Source organism: Hyaena hyaena, unplaced genomic scaffold, assembly GCF_003009895.1.
Source record: "Hyaena hyaena isolate Hyena2069 unplaced genomic scaffold, ASM300989v1 scaffold_44, whole genome shotgun sequence".
In the NCBI taxonomy this organism is placed as follows: domain Eukaryota; kingdom Metazoa; phylum Chordata; class Mammalia; order Carnivora; family Hyaenidae; genus Hyaena; species Hyaena hyaena.
The window spans coordinates 1,289,708-1,306,700 of NW_024080676.1; the positions used below are offsets into that span (position 1 = coordinate 1,289,708).

Here is a 16,993-nt window from a genome sequence, read left to right on the forward strand (position 1 = left end):
TGCATAATTTGGACCAACATTTCCTAAGAAAGCAGAAGTAACTCTTAGCTTATAGCATTTGCTACCATTCATTCAATGGGAATTTCTTGAGCACCTACTGTATACAGGGTAATGGTTAAGTGTTAGGTGAAATACTGATATGAATAAACTAGATGCTCTGTTCTGAAATAATCTGATAATTTGGTAGAAATTAAAACCCTACCTTAACACAAGGTGGAAAGTCACTGTTCCGTGTCAAGTCTTGAAGGAGAGCATCACCACTTCCTCTGGGGGGACAAGGTGTTAGGTGGACCCCTGTTGCATCTGTCCATCCTGTGGTGGACGAACGGTGGGGCTGAGAGGTGAGGCTGCGTGTGGGGCTGGAGCAAACAAAGAATGCGGTGCTGGTTTGCTACTGCTGCGTGACACATTGTTCACTGGTGGACACAGTAACTTTATTATCGCTCCTGTGTCTGTGGCTCGGTGGGTCATGGTTGGCCTCGCCCAGGTTTGGGTGGGCGGTGTCACTTCAAGCTGCGGCTGCTGGATGGGAATTTGTGCCTCTTCCTGCAGTTTTGTGAGTTTATGTGTCTCTCATCCTCCTTGGACCAGCAAGCTAGCTAGGGCACGTGTTCCCAGGTGATGGCGGAGGGGGATGAGGACGCATAGAAATACGTGAGACCACACAAAGCCTAGGCTCAGAGCTCAGAGCTGTGCCTTATGGTTGGCCAGCAGAAGTCACAGGCTAAGCCCAAGGTCTTGGGTCAGAGGAGAACCCTGTGCCCTTGGTGAGGTACTGGCAAGGGTACGGGATGCAGGGAGAAGTGAAAAATCGATGCAATTGATGACATATGCCTTGTGGTTATATAAACACTACATTTTTAGGGGAAATAACTTTACTTGTTTTTACAGAGCAAAATTTAAAAATCTGAGAAAATCTTTAAAAAATAGGTTCACATAGAAGACTGTTGCTAGGTATCTATTTTATTTTTTTCGTTTGTTTATTTTTGAGAGATATTAAGCGAATGAGGGAGGGAGAGAGAGGAAGGAGACAGAGGATCTGAAGCAGGTTCTGCGCTGAGAGCAGAGAGCCCCACGCAGGGCTCCAACTGGCGATATGACCTGAGCCAAAGTCCTACACTTAACTGACTAGTTCACACAGGCGCCCCACTAGCCATCCCTTTAAATACCAACTTTCTAGGAGGGGGCAAGGAAGCATGAGGTTAAACTTGAACTTGAGGAAGATCTAATGAAAAAGGTAATGGGAAATATGTGCCATTTAATTTTTAGACCATCTTGAGGCTGGCTGTAGGCCACACTTGCCCTTGATATTTTGGGCCTTTATTTCCTGCATTCTTTCTTCTTCTCAGCAATTTGCCTCCTTCCCATCCTGACATCTTTGTACTTTCTCCCTCTCCATCCAAACCTGTTCTGCAGAAGCAATCTGGTAGACTCGTTCACAGTGAGGCAGAAGTGCCTAGCGAGGATTTGAGCCGGGGACAGAAGGGGGAACGGCTCTGTGAATGGACGCACACACACCAGTGACTATGGTGGAGAGGGAGAGCACAAGGGGGACCCAGGGAACTGGCCCAGTGACCTCAAAATCATATCCTGTAAGAGGTTACATTGTTCCTGGACAAGCTGCCTACTTGGGTTTGTGGGCAAGGATGTAATCGCAGGAATAACTAGCAGGAGGTCTTGTATTCTGTACTGAGCATAAATAATATTAAAATACGTGCCGTGGTAAGTCAATTGTAGTTAATAGGGTTTTGTTTTTTTTTTAATATGTTTCGGTTCTAATTCTTACCAAAGAATTAGGTTGCAGTCATTGTCTTTGAGAAACAAATAAATAAACGCAGCAGACATCAGGCAGGAACTTTCTGAACTGTGTCAAGGTTAATAATAAGTAAAATGTTATAAGTGGAGACCGGACAGCAACAGCTGTGCAACATTCTTGGAAGCAAAGATTTTGGTAGCGTGAAGTCAGACTGTGAGCTCAGCCTCTGCCGCTGCTCTGGGTGAGCAGAGAACGCTTATAATAATTATAACAAAACCCACATTGCTTTTTATAAATTACAACTGTTTGGCGCGCTCACAATAGGATGTCTGCATTTGGAAACTCAGAGGCATGTGGAACAATGTTGGAAGAAGACCCAGATCAGACCTATGAGAATGTCGTGGCTGAGATTCAGTCTTTTGAGCTGCCCATTGAAGCGACATTAAGGTAGGACTCCTTTATATTTGTTTCTTCTTTCGTGGTGATTGGGCAGTCTTATTCACTTTTTTTTTGTACTTTTCTCTATAACAGAATAAAAAGTGGATTTTGAAAAAAAAGTTAAAATTCTGTATATACAAAACCTGTATCTCTTTTCTTATCTTTAGAGAAATTACAATAAACAATTCACTTTTTTGGCATTATATTTGTTTCCTGATCTGTCACCCCAAGGTTTAAAGAATAGAAATGACTTTCAAGAGATCAAAAAGGGTTATATTAAAAATAAATAACCTCATTTAAAAAAAGAGAGAGATCAAAGAGGGCCTCAGGCCATCTCCAAATACATATCCCCTCTTATTTTATGAGATTTCAATGGTTTTCTCTAAAATATCGCCTAGCAGTAAACATTGAGAACAATTAGACATGTCAGTGAAATCAATTTCTGTTTGGGTGGATGTGAGTTTTAGGGGGAAAAAAAGTTAAGTGTTTATTTTCATTGCTGTTACTCTCAGGGATGTGCTGACCTCTCCGATATGGGGTTGTTGTTTTTTTTTTTTCCACATACGATTTAAAAATAGCTTCTTTGGTAATATGGGGATTAATTTGCACATTTCAAGAACAGGATTAAAATGAAAGACCATGTATCTTTATGTTAAAAGAGCAGCTTTAAAAATTTAACTCATTCTGATTGCCTACCTGTAACTGACACTTATCAGTGTGGGAATGAAATGGCAATCACTGAATTTGATAGTGACAGTCAATAAATATTTGTTGGCTAATATTTGTTAATTAAATAAAAGGATTTGTGGGGGAAGGTATTGTCTCTTCATCCTCAGGAAGGGTCCAGGGCCAAGTTACTTTGAAATACACTACAGTTTAAATCTGAGTAAATGTCTCCCAAATATTTAAATTTGATTTTGCATTTAAATATATTTTGAATCTCTTCAAAGGGCCTAAGGTAGTGTTGGGGGTATGGAAGGTATAGCTCTTTATTGGTTGATTCTTGGGTTATCAATATGTAGGTACAGTTGTAAAATAAACTTCCTTACAATTTTTTCCTTACATTTCATTTTATCCAAGCATCATGAACATCCCATGAAGAAGGGCAGGCTATTTCTACCCTATTTAATAGGTAGAAGAAACCAGACCTTTTTTTTTTTTAATGTTTGTTTATTTTTGAGAGAGAGAGAGCGGGGGAGGGGCAGAAAGAGAGGGAGACAGAGATGGGAAGCAGGCAGGCTCTGTGTTGACAGCAGAGAGCCCGACGTCGGGCTCGAACTCACAAACCACTAGATCATGACCTGAGCCAAAGTCGGGGGCTTAACCGACTGATCCACCCAGGTGCCCCCCGCAAAGCTGTTTTACTAGTGAGAAACTCAGTAATTTTTTCCATATGGAACAGACTTTATATTGTACCAGCACCTTCTAGAACTTGTGCATTTGCCTGGTGGCTAAATCAGAAGTATAAAGGGAAACAAGACAAGAGGTGAGGGAGCCTAGACATGTGTTAGCTACTGTGGCCTCTGCTGCCATTGCTGCTTCAGAGCCCTTGGCCTTCAACCTCTGACCCTCTCCCCTGGTCTCACAACCCTGGGCAACACCTACATATGTCATCCGTCCATGGAACTGTCCCTAGTCTTGGTGATACTGGACCTGACTTCCTGCTTTGGATCTTGGAGCTTTCCTACCCTCTGTTGTGAGGGCAAATATCCCCAGTCTTGTACCTGGTCTTCCTAAAGAAAAAAAGTCAGTGTAGATCTGGCCATCATAACACTCTCCCAGTGTTACTCTCAAGAGGGGAGGCAGCACTGATATCTTCTCCAGGTGTTGCCCTGTCACCACCAGAGTGGACCTGTAGAATCCACTAGTAACTTCACGTCTGGGTTATTGAACAAGGGTGGAGAGCACTAGCTAAAACACCCCAATGTTATGTGGAGGGTAGACACAGAGCTCCTAGTAAAACTTTATCTGGGACAATATTAACCAAAGTTAGTTTTCCTGAATCTTTGCTTTAATGAGATGAAGTCTTCTTAGGCTGACATTTGATGTCTTTCTATACATGCCTATGCATGCCATCAATATTCCAGTGTCAACTATTCCGTTCCACTGCTCTTATAGAACACGTCAGCTGTGTGGTCAAGTATCAGGGTTGGAAAATCGAGACAGGTTTCCATTTTGGCTGAACAAGATTGTTTACTATTTGACAACGTGTCCTGAGATTTTCCTCTTGTGTTCATAGCTTATTATTATTATTATTATTACTATTATTATTCACTCTTAGCCCTGCCTTGCAAGGCATGATTCAAATACTGTCTTCTATGAAGCCTTTCCTGATCCCCTAGCCACATGTGAATGCCCATCCTTTGAAGCCCCCAAAGAATCCAGAGCATTTATTCTGACTCTCACTTTTGTGTGCGTGCACACGTGTTGTTATTTTATAACTGTTTTCAAGCTACAGATTCCTGAGAGCAGGAATGTATCTTCCTTATATTTTAGTGTCTTCTGCAAAAGATTCTACTAGCGGAGTAGCTAGATAAATATTTGTTGAACTGATTTGTATGAGCTTCCGAACTAATAGTGACCTTGTGAAGCAAAAGAAAGAAGGAGGCATTTGAGAGAGAAAGTTATCATTTCAGGGAAGAATAGGAGGCAGTGGAAGTATTTGAATAGCTGCAAGCTCTAAAGGCAGAGACAGTGGAAGGTGGATTGGTCGGATGCCGACTGGCCAGCCGGCTGCACGGGCCCTGCCGCGAGGGCCTGGAGGAGACAGTGAGGGAAGGGTTAGGACAGTAGAGGGTGGGGCTGACCACACAGGGGAGAAACATTCTCAGGGAAAGCCCTGTACCTGGGAACTGAGAGAGAGAGAAGTTCTAAAAGTTCTCCTGTTCATTTTTCCTTGTCACAGAGGGAAGGCACTGCATCAGCCAGCATTTTCTGTCCTAAAATCTTACATTCTGTTAGCTTCCTCCCCATGCCCATTTTGTTTTCCAGGTAGGGAGTCTGAGGTGCCCTGCTCAAGGTCAGTGTGAGGTCAGAGCCAGGTGGGGTGTCCTTCTCTAACAAGGTGAGCTCCGAGAGCTCAGTGACTCAGGACTCAGAGATAGTTTTTGCTCATGTCATTGAAGGGAGACTCAACAGCTCTTCTTTCACAGGGTGTGCAAGTTTCCTAGCACTCAGCCCCACACATCATGTGTCAGAATGGGTCTCCTCTCCCCGAGGGGTTGGGGGGGTTTGCTGAGACTGGGTGTCATGTCTTTAGGGACTGTCTGGTCCACAGTCTCTTCCGTCTTGCCCAGCTGCATTCCCCTCTGCCTGACTTCAGACTTGGCTGCTCCCACAGCAAGCTTCTCCCAGATAGTCCAGCCTGCCTCCTGCCTGACTCCCCCAATGGGACCTTGGGTCTGCTCCTTTGGCCTTCCTTTTTTGTGTGTGTGGAAAAGTGGACAAGAATCAGATGATTCCGAGGTCCTGTGTTTCTTTTCATTCTTTATGTAAAATGGCACAACTGCCTATAGTATTGAGTTTAAAGGAGAGAGAGTTTTTGGGGAGAGCTGAGACCCTATGTTTTTCCATGGTTTGTGTTGCTGGTGAAATATCCATTAAAGACATTGCAGGCAACTACAAAAATGGGAATTTGGGGAATAAAATTCCAGGGTAGAAAAGCAGAATTTGAGATTAGCTGTGCAGATGGTGAGTGGATTTAGGAGAAATGGGAGAAATGTCAGGAAAGGTCTCCTGCTAGTGCCTGTGTTGTCCAAGTATAGCTTGGCTTTGGGTATTCAGATTGCTGGTAGGCTGAAACTCACCAGCAGGGGTGGGGGGTCTGGAATTAGTTTTGCTGCCCTAACCCTTTTGCCCTGAGCACAACTCTTTTCACCACATTACCACCAGTATGCCAGTTTCCACTGGATTTTCTCATTCCCTTCAGATTTTCTTTTTAAAAAAATTTTTTAAATGTTTATTAATTTTTGAGAGAGAGAGCATGAGTGGGGGAAGAATAGGGAGAGAGGGGGAGACACAGAACTTGAAGCAGGCCCCAGGCTCCGAGCTGTCAGCTCGGCTTGAGCTGTCATGTGGGGCTTGAACCCACAAACCATGAGATCATGACCTGAGCTGAAGTCGGACTCTTGACCAGCTGATCCACCCAGGCACCCCTCTCTTCAGGTTTTCTGACTTTCACTCCAGTCCCTCCATTTGGCCTAGATATGTCCAGCTCCTTGCTAGCTCTTCCATCTGGGGGGCATGCTTGTCCCTGGTAAGCTTCAGGGCTGTTTGGAGCCACACTCCCAGAAACCACTAGGACTAGTCTTATTAGCATTACCAATGTCCTTTAACAAGGATGGTCACTAGGTCTCAAGGAGCAAGTCAGTTCCAAATCCTCAGTAGCAGCTTCCCGAATCTTACACTGGAGATGATTCTGATAAATTAGTGATGGCCATTATGGACTTAGGACAAGGCAGTGACAGAGTTCCTAACATTTACTGTATTCACACTAGAACTTCCTGCTGCCAGGCTTTGCCCATTAGACCTGCCCCACCCCATGGGTCCTGACTCCAACCTGGAGGTTGCCTGGGCTCATTATGCCTTGGGGTTCTGCAGGTATGTTAGACATTTGGGTTCACACATCACGGCATGTCTTACTGCTGTAGCTGGATCCGAGAGAAGGTAAGGGCAGGTTGAGGGCACTGCAAAGTTAGTAGGAAGTAGAGAAAGGGGACGTATCCAAAGAATGGCCTTACAGAGGTCTGGGAAAAATAGGAGGAAAAGGGAATTGTACAAGATGACGTACCAGAAGAAATTTTTGTAATTGTTTTATGATAACATAATTGTTTTACACTTGTATTCACAGACTCTCTCGGGCTCTTTTCCAAAAGCTGACCATGAAGTTTTACCAGTCTAAGAACAAACAGGATATTGTTATTTCTTTGACTTTAATGTTTTCAGGAATGAAGATAACATGCTTTTAGGAAGGGACATAAAACATTAAAAAAAAATCCAACTCATAACATAAACCGTATACACAATAAAATCTTGGGATGATTTAAAAAAATATAATTTGTTAAATCACCTGTAGATATTCTACAATGCTCTTGCTGTTTATACCTTCAGAAATGTAAGATTTCTATTAAATCTTATCCCATTAAATATATTGATTAACATCAAAGGTCCAGGTTTTATTGGATGTTTGATTTTGGCCTTAGTTTCTGAAACTCTAAAATATGGATTATAATATAACCCATCTCAAATGGTTAATGTATACAAAGTGCTTAGCACAAGGCCTGCCTAGGACATTGTAAATGCTCAATAAATATTAGCTATTATTGTGTCTAATTTACATCCAGGCTATATATTCCAGTATAATTTAATAAATGTATAGAATGTTGAAGTAAACAAGCATTCACAACATCCTGAAATTTTGTGCAAGTGGGAAATAAATACTGAGTAATGTAAATTTTATCTTGGTTGTATAACATTCAGAGGAGAGAGGCATCCTTTTCTCAAAACTATATTTACTGATGCTTATATTTTATACAAACGTAATATCATCACTGCATTTAATCCATGTGCTGTGGATAAAACGTGGAGTCCAGAGAAACTGTTCATGAATCAATGTGGGCCTGACTGTGACTGAGGCCTGCGTGTCTGCAGCATCTCAGGAAAGCACAGGGTCCCCGATGACAGTGAGCTGTGTAGTTGCCCAGTTTCCGTTGAACATTTAAATGACAGCATTAGCTGTTTGATCTTCAGTGCAACACAAGAGAAAAGCTGAAAAACATTTTATACCTGGGAACCAAGTATCCTAACCAGGGGGACAGTTTTGTTTACCTACTGGTGAAGTGAATGGGCTCTGGAGTCAGAGGATGTAGATTCGAATTTTGTGTCTATAATTACTAGTAGAGCTACTGAAAGGATTACATCAAGTAGGGATGAAATGTATGTATGTATGTATTTAAAGTTTATTTTGAGAGAGAGTGGGCACAAAGGCATGCACATGCACTCATACACACATATGTGTGAGCAGGGGCAGGGGCAGAGGGAGGGAGAGAGAGTCTCAAGCAGGCTCTGCACTGTCAGCACAGAGCTCCACACAGGACTTGATCTCAGGAACTGTGAGATCATGACCTGAGCCAAAAGCAAGAGTCAGCCGCTTAACCTACTGAGTCACCCGGGTGCCCCCAGGCATGAAGTGTATTTAACGTAATGCGTCATACATAGTAAATGCACACTCACTCGTTTGTTCATTCACTCAATAAATAAATGTTTATGGAGTACTTATAGTGGGGCAGGCAAGGGTCTAGGATGGTCAGTGGTCTTGCTATTGATACAGCAAGATGAAGACCTGGACATTCCTGCTCACAGGGACCTTGTGTTTTAGTGAAGGGAGCTAGAAATAAGCAAATAAAAAAGTAGTATTGGTGCCGCTCCCCAGGGCCACCCCCTCAGATGTGGCTGGAGCTCGAGGCAACCCAAGCTGGGGACATGGGAGACCCCGGACCCAGAACAGCTTGGAGGCTCTTCAAGTCTGCAGTAAAAAAAGGGCCTCCAATAAAACCATATTGCAAAAACTTTCTTTTCATTCTGGAAAGAGAAAAAAAAAGTAGAAGAGGTATAGCCAGAAGAATTTGTGGTGGAAGAAGTACGGGACCAACATGTAGTGAATCAAAGGTGGAGTATTTCCTGAAGTGGCAGGGATTTACGGATGCTGACAACGCTTGGGAACCTGAAGAAAATTTAGATTGGCCAGAGTTAACTGAAGGATTTCTTTTTTAAAAATAAATTTAAGACAATGTCTATGTGTGTATTTTGAGAGAGAGAACGAGCGAGCAGGAGAGGGGCAGAGAGAGAGAGGGAGAGAGGGAATACGAAGCGCCCTCCAGGCTGTCAGCACAGAGCCCAATGTGGAGCTCCATCCCATGGGCAATGAGATCATGACCTGAGCTGAAATCAGGAGTTGGATGGTTAACCGACTGAGCCACCCAGGTGCCCCAATTGCAGTATTTCTTAATTCCCAAAAAGCTAGCAAAGAAAAAGATGGTATAAACAGAAAATCTTTATCTGACAGTGGATCGGACAATAGCAAGTCAAAGAAGAAAAGAGATTCTGCTGCTGAACCAAGAGGCTTTGCCAAAGCGCTTGATCCTGAAGGAAAAATCGGTGCCACAGACAGCAGTGGAGAATTCATGTTTCTCATGAAATGGAAAAAGAGGAGGACTTGGTGCTGGCAAAAGATGCAAATATGAAATGTCCTCACGTTGTAATTGTTTTTTATGAAGAGAGACTAACTTGCCTTTCTTGTCCAGAAGATGCATCTCAGTAATTCTTTGTGTTGGTACATATATGGCATCTGGGTCTTGGTTTTTTGATTTATTAGTGTGAAGAAATAACATGCTAATGAAAATCAAGTTTGATCTGTTCATTTCTGAGTATATTGGGAGTGTTGTTGGGGTTCTTTGCATCTCCAGCACTGGCTACTTTGAACAAATAAAAGCTTTCTGTAGTTGCTTCCTTTATCAGAAAAGAATATTTGAGACCATGGCATATTATTCCCCTGCATTAGAGAACACCTTTTCTAAATGCTGGGGGTGTCTTCACAGTTGTTACTCAGTCAGAATTTGTGTTTAACTCCTATATGCCTAAGGACCATTCTGAGTGTGTGTATGTGTGTGTGTGTGTGTGTGTGTACTTAAAATACGTATGTAAATGGTTTTCTTCTTCTTCTTTTTTTTTTTTAACATTTACCCAGACAAAAACAGCATTTTATAACCATGGATAAGCCCATGTTTCTGGGATGCCATCATTTTTAGCAACGTAAGAAGTAAATCACTTGAAGTTAAATTGAAATTTTTCCTGAAGCCTTAACCTTTCAAATTTTGTAATTGGACAATTTAGATATAATGTAAACAATTTAAATTGGGCAGTTTAAAAACAGCTATATTAGAATCCATATCCATATCTACAGTTACATAAATGCAAGTTTATTTGTAAGATCCCTGAAAGGAAAGTTTTATCACTGTCAATAGTCTCACTACCCACATGAGAAAACTAGACAAGTCCTGGTGTATTTTAGTGAGGTGAGTGAAACTTAGTTAATTAGATATCTAGAGGTTCCTTCTAGTGAACCACTCCTTTTCAAAAAATTGAAATCCCTTTGTTATATTGACTGAAAAGTCATGATTCATGGAATGTCCAAGACTTCATCCATGGAAACCTAGTCATAATCAGATGGTTAGAGATGTTGGTAACTTAGCACCTGCTGGAATAGATTGGGGGACAAACCTCTGTAATCTAACTTCTTTTTTTTGTTTTGTTTTTTTGCTTTTTAGTAATCTGAATTCTTGAACTGCATGTGTTTTCTTTATTCCAACTCATTCCTTACATGGAGGCTCAATCTTCTCTGTATTTGAGTTACTGGTTCAGCTGAAACTGGAAAAACAGTAACTTTGTAGCTGGAATGTTATCCAGCCTTATATTGTTTACTTTATTGTAAATTCTGGTAAACAGCGGTCAGTTGATAGTTTTATACTTAAAAAAAAAGTAGTAATAAAGTGCTGCGATGAATAACAAAACAGGGTGAGACATAGGGAGTTCCAGGGACGCTATTTTGCAGTGGCCAAGGTGTAAATGTCAGCTATTATCATTATTATTATTTCATTACATGACGTTTGTTACATTTCTAAATCCATTTTGCCAAGAGAAGAACAATAGGACAAGTGAGAGGAGAGGGAGAAAGGGCAAAAGGAATAGAGGAAAACTAAGTGGGACAAGAGGGAGGAATAGAGAATGCATGGAACAGCATGATGAACAGCAAAACCAACAGTGAAGAGATGGAAAGAAAGAGAAGAGAAAATAGTGGCTGTTATAAGCTAGAGGTTGAAGGGCAGAGGAAGGAAAAGCTAGAATGGAACTCAGAGAAAATAATATTGCTCTTTAATTGCCCAGTTAGGGACTCAAAAATGTTTAGCTTTGGGATGAACAAGCTAATGGAGCTTTCAGGACATTGGTCTGAAGGAAGGACTAGTGACATCATTTGCCAGACTCAGTGCAAAATGAAAATGCAGGCCCCTTTGTTCAAAAAGTATTGAGAATTACAAGATGGTAATGGCAGAGCATTAAGCCAAGAACAACTGCACAGGTCACATACAGGCAAAGCAGAGCTTAGCATAGAGCCTGGCACTCAGCAAGCATTCAGTAAAAACAGTTGTTGAATGAACAGAACCTGGGGCTAATTACTTTTGAACTTCTCTGAGGACTGGCCCATATTTCATAAAAACTGACTTTATTTGGCTCCAATTTCAAATTTCCTTCTATTGTTCTCCACCATGGGGTACAGATCTTTACGGAAGAACAGATTCCTGGACCTGATTTTGCAGTAGGAATCCCCTGGGGCCTGGCTGGGCTCCTCACATCCTCTTGTACTTACAGAGTGTGGCCGCTGGAGGTCACTGCGCCAACAAGGCAGAAGTTGAAGGACCGCAGCTGTGAGGACAACCCCAAAGAGCAGCTAAAACGCAACCAGGAAGGATTTGTTATTAGAGCCAAAGTATAAAGAACTGCTTCTACTTTACATTTTGATATAGTTCTACAATAACGTGATAACGGCTCTGACACTCCCTAAGAAGCATTGGAATGATATTAGCAAAGTCTTGAGAAGATGAAGATCAGGAAGTCAGCTATAGGGTTCCCAGGAATGGAGAGGGGAATCTTTCTGTAGACATGTACCTACCTCATGAAACATGGTTTCATAACATTAAGCTTAACACCAGAAGTATCTGCCTGTGAGTCATTCATTTAACTACTATTAACTGGGCTGGAAGGCCAACAATACCGACATTGTGCCTGCCCTTGGAAGTGGAGACAGACTCAGCAATTTGTTTAGCATCACAATATGTGGTTCACAGGATGAGCACCGCCTCCGTGGAGAACAAAGAGGCACTTGACTTCTCTGAGATCTGGAGGGCTCACTGTAGTAGATCTGGAACCAAGAGTCTAACCCAAGGCCATGGTCCTGTTTCCTCTCCTACAGCAGGAAACACATTTCAGGCAGTTTCTGTCCATCAGGCATTAAAAAAAAATGAAGTTCAGGTTCAGAAAACCCTGATATAAAACTAGGATATTTTGTTAATGATTAGAGAAAAGAACATTTATGTGTCTGGTTTTTATTTGTATTTTATCAAAGAGGAAGCTAACTTCTGGGCCTCTTGGTTTAAAAATAAATGTCTGGGGTCACCTGGGTGGCTCAGTTGGTTAAGCCTCTGACTTTGGCTCAGGTCATGATCTCGCTCGTGGCTGGTGAGTTTGAGCCCCGCATTGGGCTCTTTGTTGTCATCACAAAGCCAGCTTCGGATCCTCTGTCTTCTCTCTCTCTGCCCCTCCACCACTAGCTCTCTCACTGTCTCTCAAAAATGAATAATAATTAAAAAAATAAATGTCTGATAGTTCTGGTCTCTAGTGTTAATGCTGACTGAGCTCTGGGCTAAACATGCATATATTATGTCCTTTAATCCCACACAACTGGGTGAGCTAGGAGCTCTTATTGTCCCTAATTTGCGCTTGAAGAAACTAAGGCTTAGACAAGTTCACTATCTCTCTGGAGGCCCAACATCTAGTTAAAGATGAGTTGGAATTTGAACCCAAGTAGTTAAATACCAGACCAAGTCAGCTGCATTCTACAGCCTCTTTCTGGTGGGGTGGGAGGTGGGGGAAGAGGGCTTTGCCAAGATTGGTTATGAGTTTGTAGACAAGGGGCTCAAAGTCTAAGTCATTAATGACTAAGAGTTTATTTACAGGTTAAATCCTTACTTTGCTGGTTAGTTTCCTCGCTGGACACAGAGTGCATTTCCTCTCCTGCCAGTCTTCCTAGTTTATCTTTCCCTTCCTAAGAGTCCAGAAGAGAGATTTTGAGTGAATCTCTGGAAGTTAATATCCACTAACTGAAAAAAAAAAAAGCCCAATCTGCCTGTGTGTGCCTCCAGCCTCCTCAGACCAGACTGGTTAAATCATCTATCCCCTGGGTAAAAGAACATTGAAACATATGCTTCTTGGCTGACATTTTTTTTTTTTTTAATTGATGGGAGAAATAGGAACTGGTTAATAGCTCCACCTTCAGCTTACTAGCTGTGTGGCCTTGGACAAGTGACTTAATTTCTGTAAATCTGTTTCCTCATATTAAACTGGAGATAGTGAAAGTACCCTATAGGATTAAATTAGATTTCAGTAAATTTAGTACTAATTAAATTCCCAGTTAAATTACTAATTAAGTTAGTAAAGATTAAATTAGATGATATAAAGGGCTTAGCAAATAGTGCTCAATATATAGCTAGTATGGTTTTTATTTTGGCCTATAACTGAAATTCTTTATATTACAGCCTTTTTAGAAATGTATCACTTAGAATAGAATTAGAATAGGCTTTTTTTTGCACATTTATACATTTGTTATATCTATGTCTAAAATTTAAATGTACACAGTTATTTAGAACATTTAGCTTTAAGTTCTTAGCATAAAACTTCAGGTGCTAACGGAAATGTCAGAAGTCATAAAGGGAACCAGCAAAAGCTGTTTCAGAAGGAGAAGTGGTAAATGGACTTCCTTCTGTCTTGACTTGACTTGAGGGGAAGATACTGCTGCTTATGTTGAAGTAACTTCTACGGGCAGGTGTTGAAATAGGCCTGGAGTGAGGAGTACCAAAGCAGGGCTGGCTTCCCGGAACAGGGACTGGGTCGGGGTAGATGGTGTCAGGATTGGTGAAGGGAAGGGGAAAAGGGCTTGGGTAATGAATGCTCAGGAAAGGAATGCTCTGTCAGGAGAGAGCTGTCAAGTAAGAAGATGGCCTGTGCCACTTGCCCTGCTCTCTACACCTTGCTTGACTCTTCAGAACAATGAATTCTGCACATCAGTTGAGCTAAGAGTGTCTGCCATTTCCTGCAGGGAGAAATGGATTTCCATTCTCTTTGTAGGAAGATAGAAATCTGTCTTCATTTCATATGTTTTGGTTTCGGGTTCGATTTTCAAAAAGTTTATTTTCCCCTCTCAAGAGCTGAACCTGAATTTCAGATGTACTAACACCAGATGGTGGTGGTTGACACTTGGAGACTCAGTCGGCTAAGAAAATAATTCCGTTTTTCACTATTAAAAAAATGGCATGAAGGGCCCAAACAGTGGGGTCTAGGTACAGGAACTTGGCTTGATTCACAGATAAAATTTTAAATAGCCAGAGGAATGGATGAAGTTTATGTCCTCTCACAAAAGTCCATAAATATTGTTTCTTGCTTTGAGGCCCTTGATAAAAGTGGGCATCATGGAATTTGCGTTACACATTTGCTGTTAATACTACAGATTTCTATTCAGACAACTGAATACAACTATATAAATGTTATATATGTCAATATATAAAGAGTAAGTTTAAAAACGAATTTTTTACAATTTCCTATTGTTCTAATTCCAAATTGTTACTAATCATAGATTAATCAAACTCCTGCCTTATGCTCAAAACTCTTTGAAATGCTCCTTTCTAACTCATCTTGAATTCTTTCCAATGGCTTCTGATCTTCAGCATTGTCTGGTTTCAAAACCCCTTTCTCTCAGCCACATGTAGAACTCCAAGGGGAACTATACAGAATTGCAAAATTAAAAAAAAAAAAAAGTCATCTCTGAACTTCAAGTCTTTAACATAGTGTGACAGTGCTGGTGGCCTCAGGAAGACATTTTTTTGGTTTTGTTTTGGCATATTCTTACATCTTGAGAAAGTGTGATTTCCCAGAGAAGATCTGGATTCTTCTGTACCATTGAGATAGTGGAAATAGGCTTGTGATGGGGTTTCTTGGTAGAATGGGCAGTTGGATGTAGCAGACCTTCCTTGGCCATCCACGCCAATGTGTACTCAGATCAGTCACATTTTGATTCCCAGGGGACCAAGTGTACAAAAACAAACAAAACTCACAGATGTATGGAAAGGAACTAATCAAAACAAGTGCACACTATTAAAAAAAAATTGGTAGTGGAGTGGACAAATGTGCTAAATCGAGTCTAGAATTAGCAGAGAAGGTTGTGATTAGACAGAGGAATCTTTATGAGGGAGAGACATTGAGTTGGCCTCCAGGGAGGACAGCAATTTCAGATTTATAGAAAGGAGGGTATTTATGTATGTTAGTAAGGTTTCTAGGGCCCTTAACTATATGTGAGGCAAAATAATGGTTCCCCAAAAAGGTTCACGGCCTAATGCCTGAAACCTGTAAATATGTTGTACTTGACAAAAGGGGTTGTTGCAAATGTGATTAAAGTTAAGATCTTAAGATGGAAGATTATCCAGACTTACATGGTTGGGTTCAAACTAATCACAGGGGTCGTTAAGAGGAGCGAAACTTTTTTTAAAAAATTTTTTAACATTTTAATTTATTATTGAGATACAGAGAGACACAGCATGAGCATGGGAGGGGCAGAGAGAGTGGGAGACACAGAATCTGAAGGAGGCTCCAGGCTCTGAGCTGTCAGCACAGAGCCCAACGTGGGACTCGAACTCACAAACCTCAAGATCATGACCTGAGCTGAAGTCTGACGCTTAACCGAGCCACCACGGTGCCCCAAGAGCAGTGAAACTTTGAAGGCCTATGTCAGAATCAGAGAGAGATGTGACTACGGAAGAATGAAGAATGGTCAGAGAGATGCAGTGTTGCTGGCTTTAAAGAATGAGGAAGGGGGGCCCTGAGCTAAGAATTCTGGGTGGCCTCTAGAAGCTGGAAAAGGTAAGGAAATGAATTCTCTGGAAAGGAACACAGTCATGCTGACTCCTTGAAATTAGCCCAATAAGACAGATCCCTGTTGGACTTCTAACCTACAGAACTGTAAGATAATGCATCTATGAGGTAGACCCTACAGTTGTGGTCATTTACAGATGTGGAAACTGAAAGAGATAACTAGGGTCCTTCTCAGTGTCACCCAGCTGTGAAGTGAAGGAGCAGGGAATTAAATTGAGGACACCTGTTTTGAGAGCCCATGCAATAGCCCCTCCCAGGATTTTTGTGGGTAGGCAGATGGAAGTAAGCTTCTAGTAAAAACTCACTGAAGGGAATGAGTTACACAGCTGGATAGGAAAGTGTGTGATTCACTCAAAGAGGAGTTCAGAGACTTGGCTTAATGGGGACTGGAAAAGAGGTGTCCCTCAGGGCTAGGTTTGCATTCCCTGATTATCTTCCTCAGTTGCTTTGGTCATGACAAACTGGTTTACTCAGCGTCCCACAAGTCATTAAGCAGGACACTCCTATATTAGTACTTGGCCGAAGGACCCCCCCCCCCTTCCCTCTCTCTCTCTATTGCCTGCTACTTTCAAGAGTTTCTACCCCTCCACCTCCCAGCTACAGCAACTGGAAGGCACTTGGGTTCAAGGATTTGAAGGGCCAAGACATGAAGTCACTTGTATCTTTGCCACAAAGGGTCAAGACTGGCCACTGTGAACTTCCTGCAGGCAGATAATGGCTCCCCAGAGCAGTAGTGCACCCAGAGCATAAGTCATGGTCGACAGCTGGGATTTGCTTGGCACGTTCCTAAAATAAATCTTACTCCCACACACAATTTTTATTTTCTTGAGTGCACATTTTCTTTTCTCTGACTCTTCGCCACCGAGAGTACATTAGGCCTCCTTGTTAAATGTCCCCGTAATTTTTTTTATTACAGATCGCGGGAGGTTATTTCATTGTCAACCTGCTTCATTATTAAGGTGTTTCCAGCACGTAGCAGAGGGTCTGGCACAGACTACAAGAATGTACGGTAAAGCCAGGTCTGTCACTAGATAGCAACTAGGGGCA

General features: G+C 41.8%; 1 protein-coding gene and 1 pseudogene across 1 annotated transcript in view; both read left to right on the forward strand.

Moving 5' to 3' along the window:
- Positions 1-2,046: 2,046 nt before the first annotated feature.
- The window catches only part of EXOC6 (exocyst complex component 6), a 222,641-nt gene continuing 207,694 nt past the window's right edge, over positions 2,047-16,993 (forward strand). Inside the window, exon 1 of the mRNA XM_039230230.1 lies at positions 2,047-2,203. Coding sequence (XP_039086161.1) covers positions 2,082-2,203 — 122 coding nt within the window. The 5' untranslated portion in view covers positions 2,047-2,081. The remainder of the gene's footprint in view (positions 2,204-16,993) is intronic.
- Positions 4,909-9,512, forward strand: LOC120230563 (annotated as a pseudogene).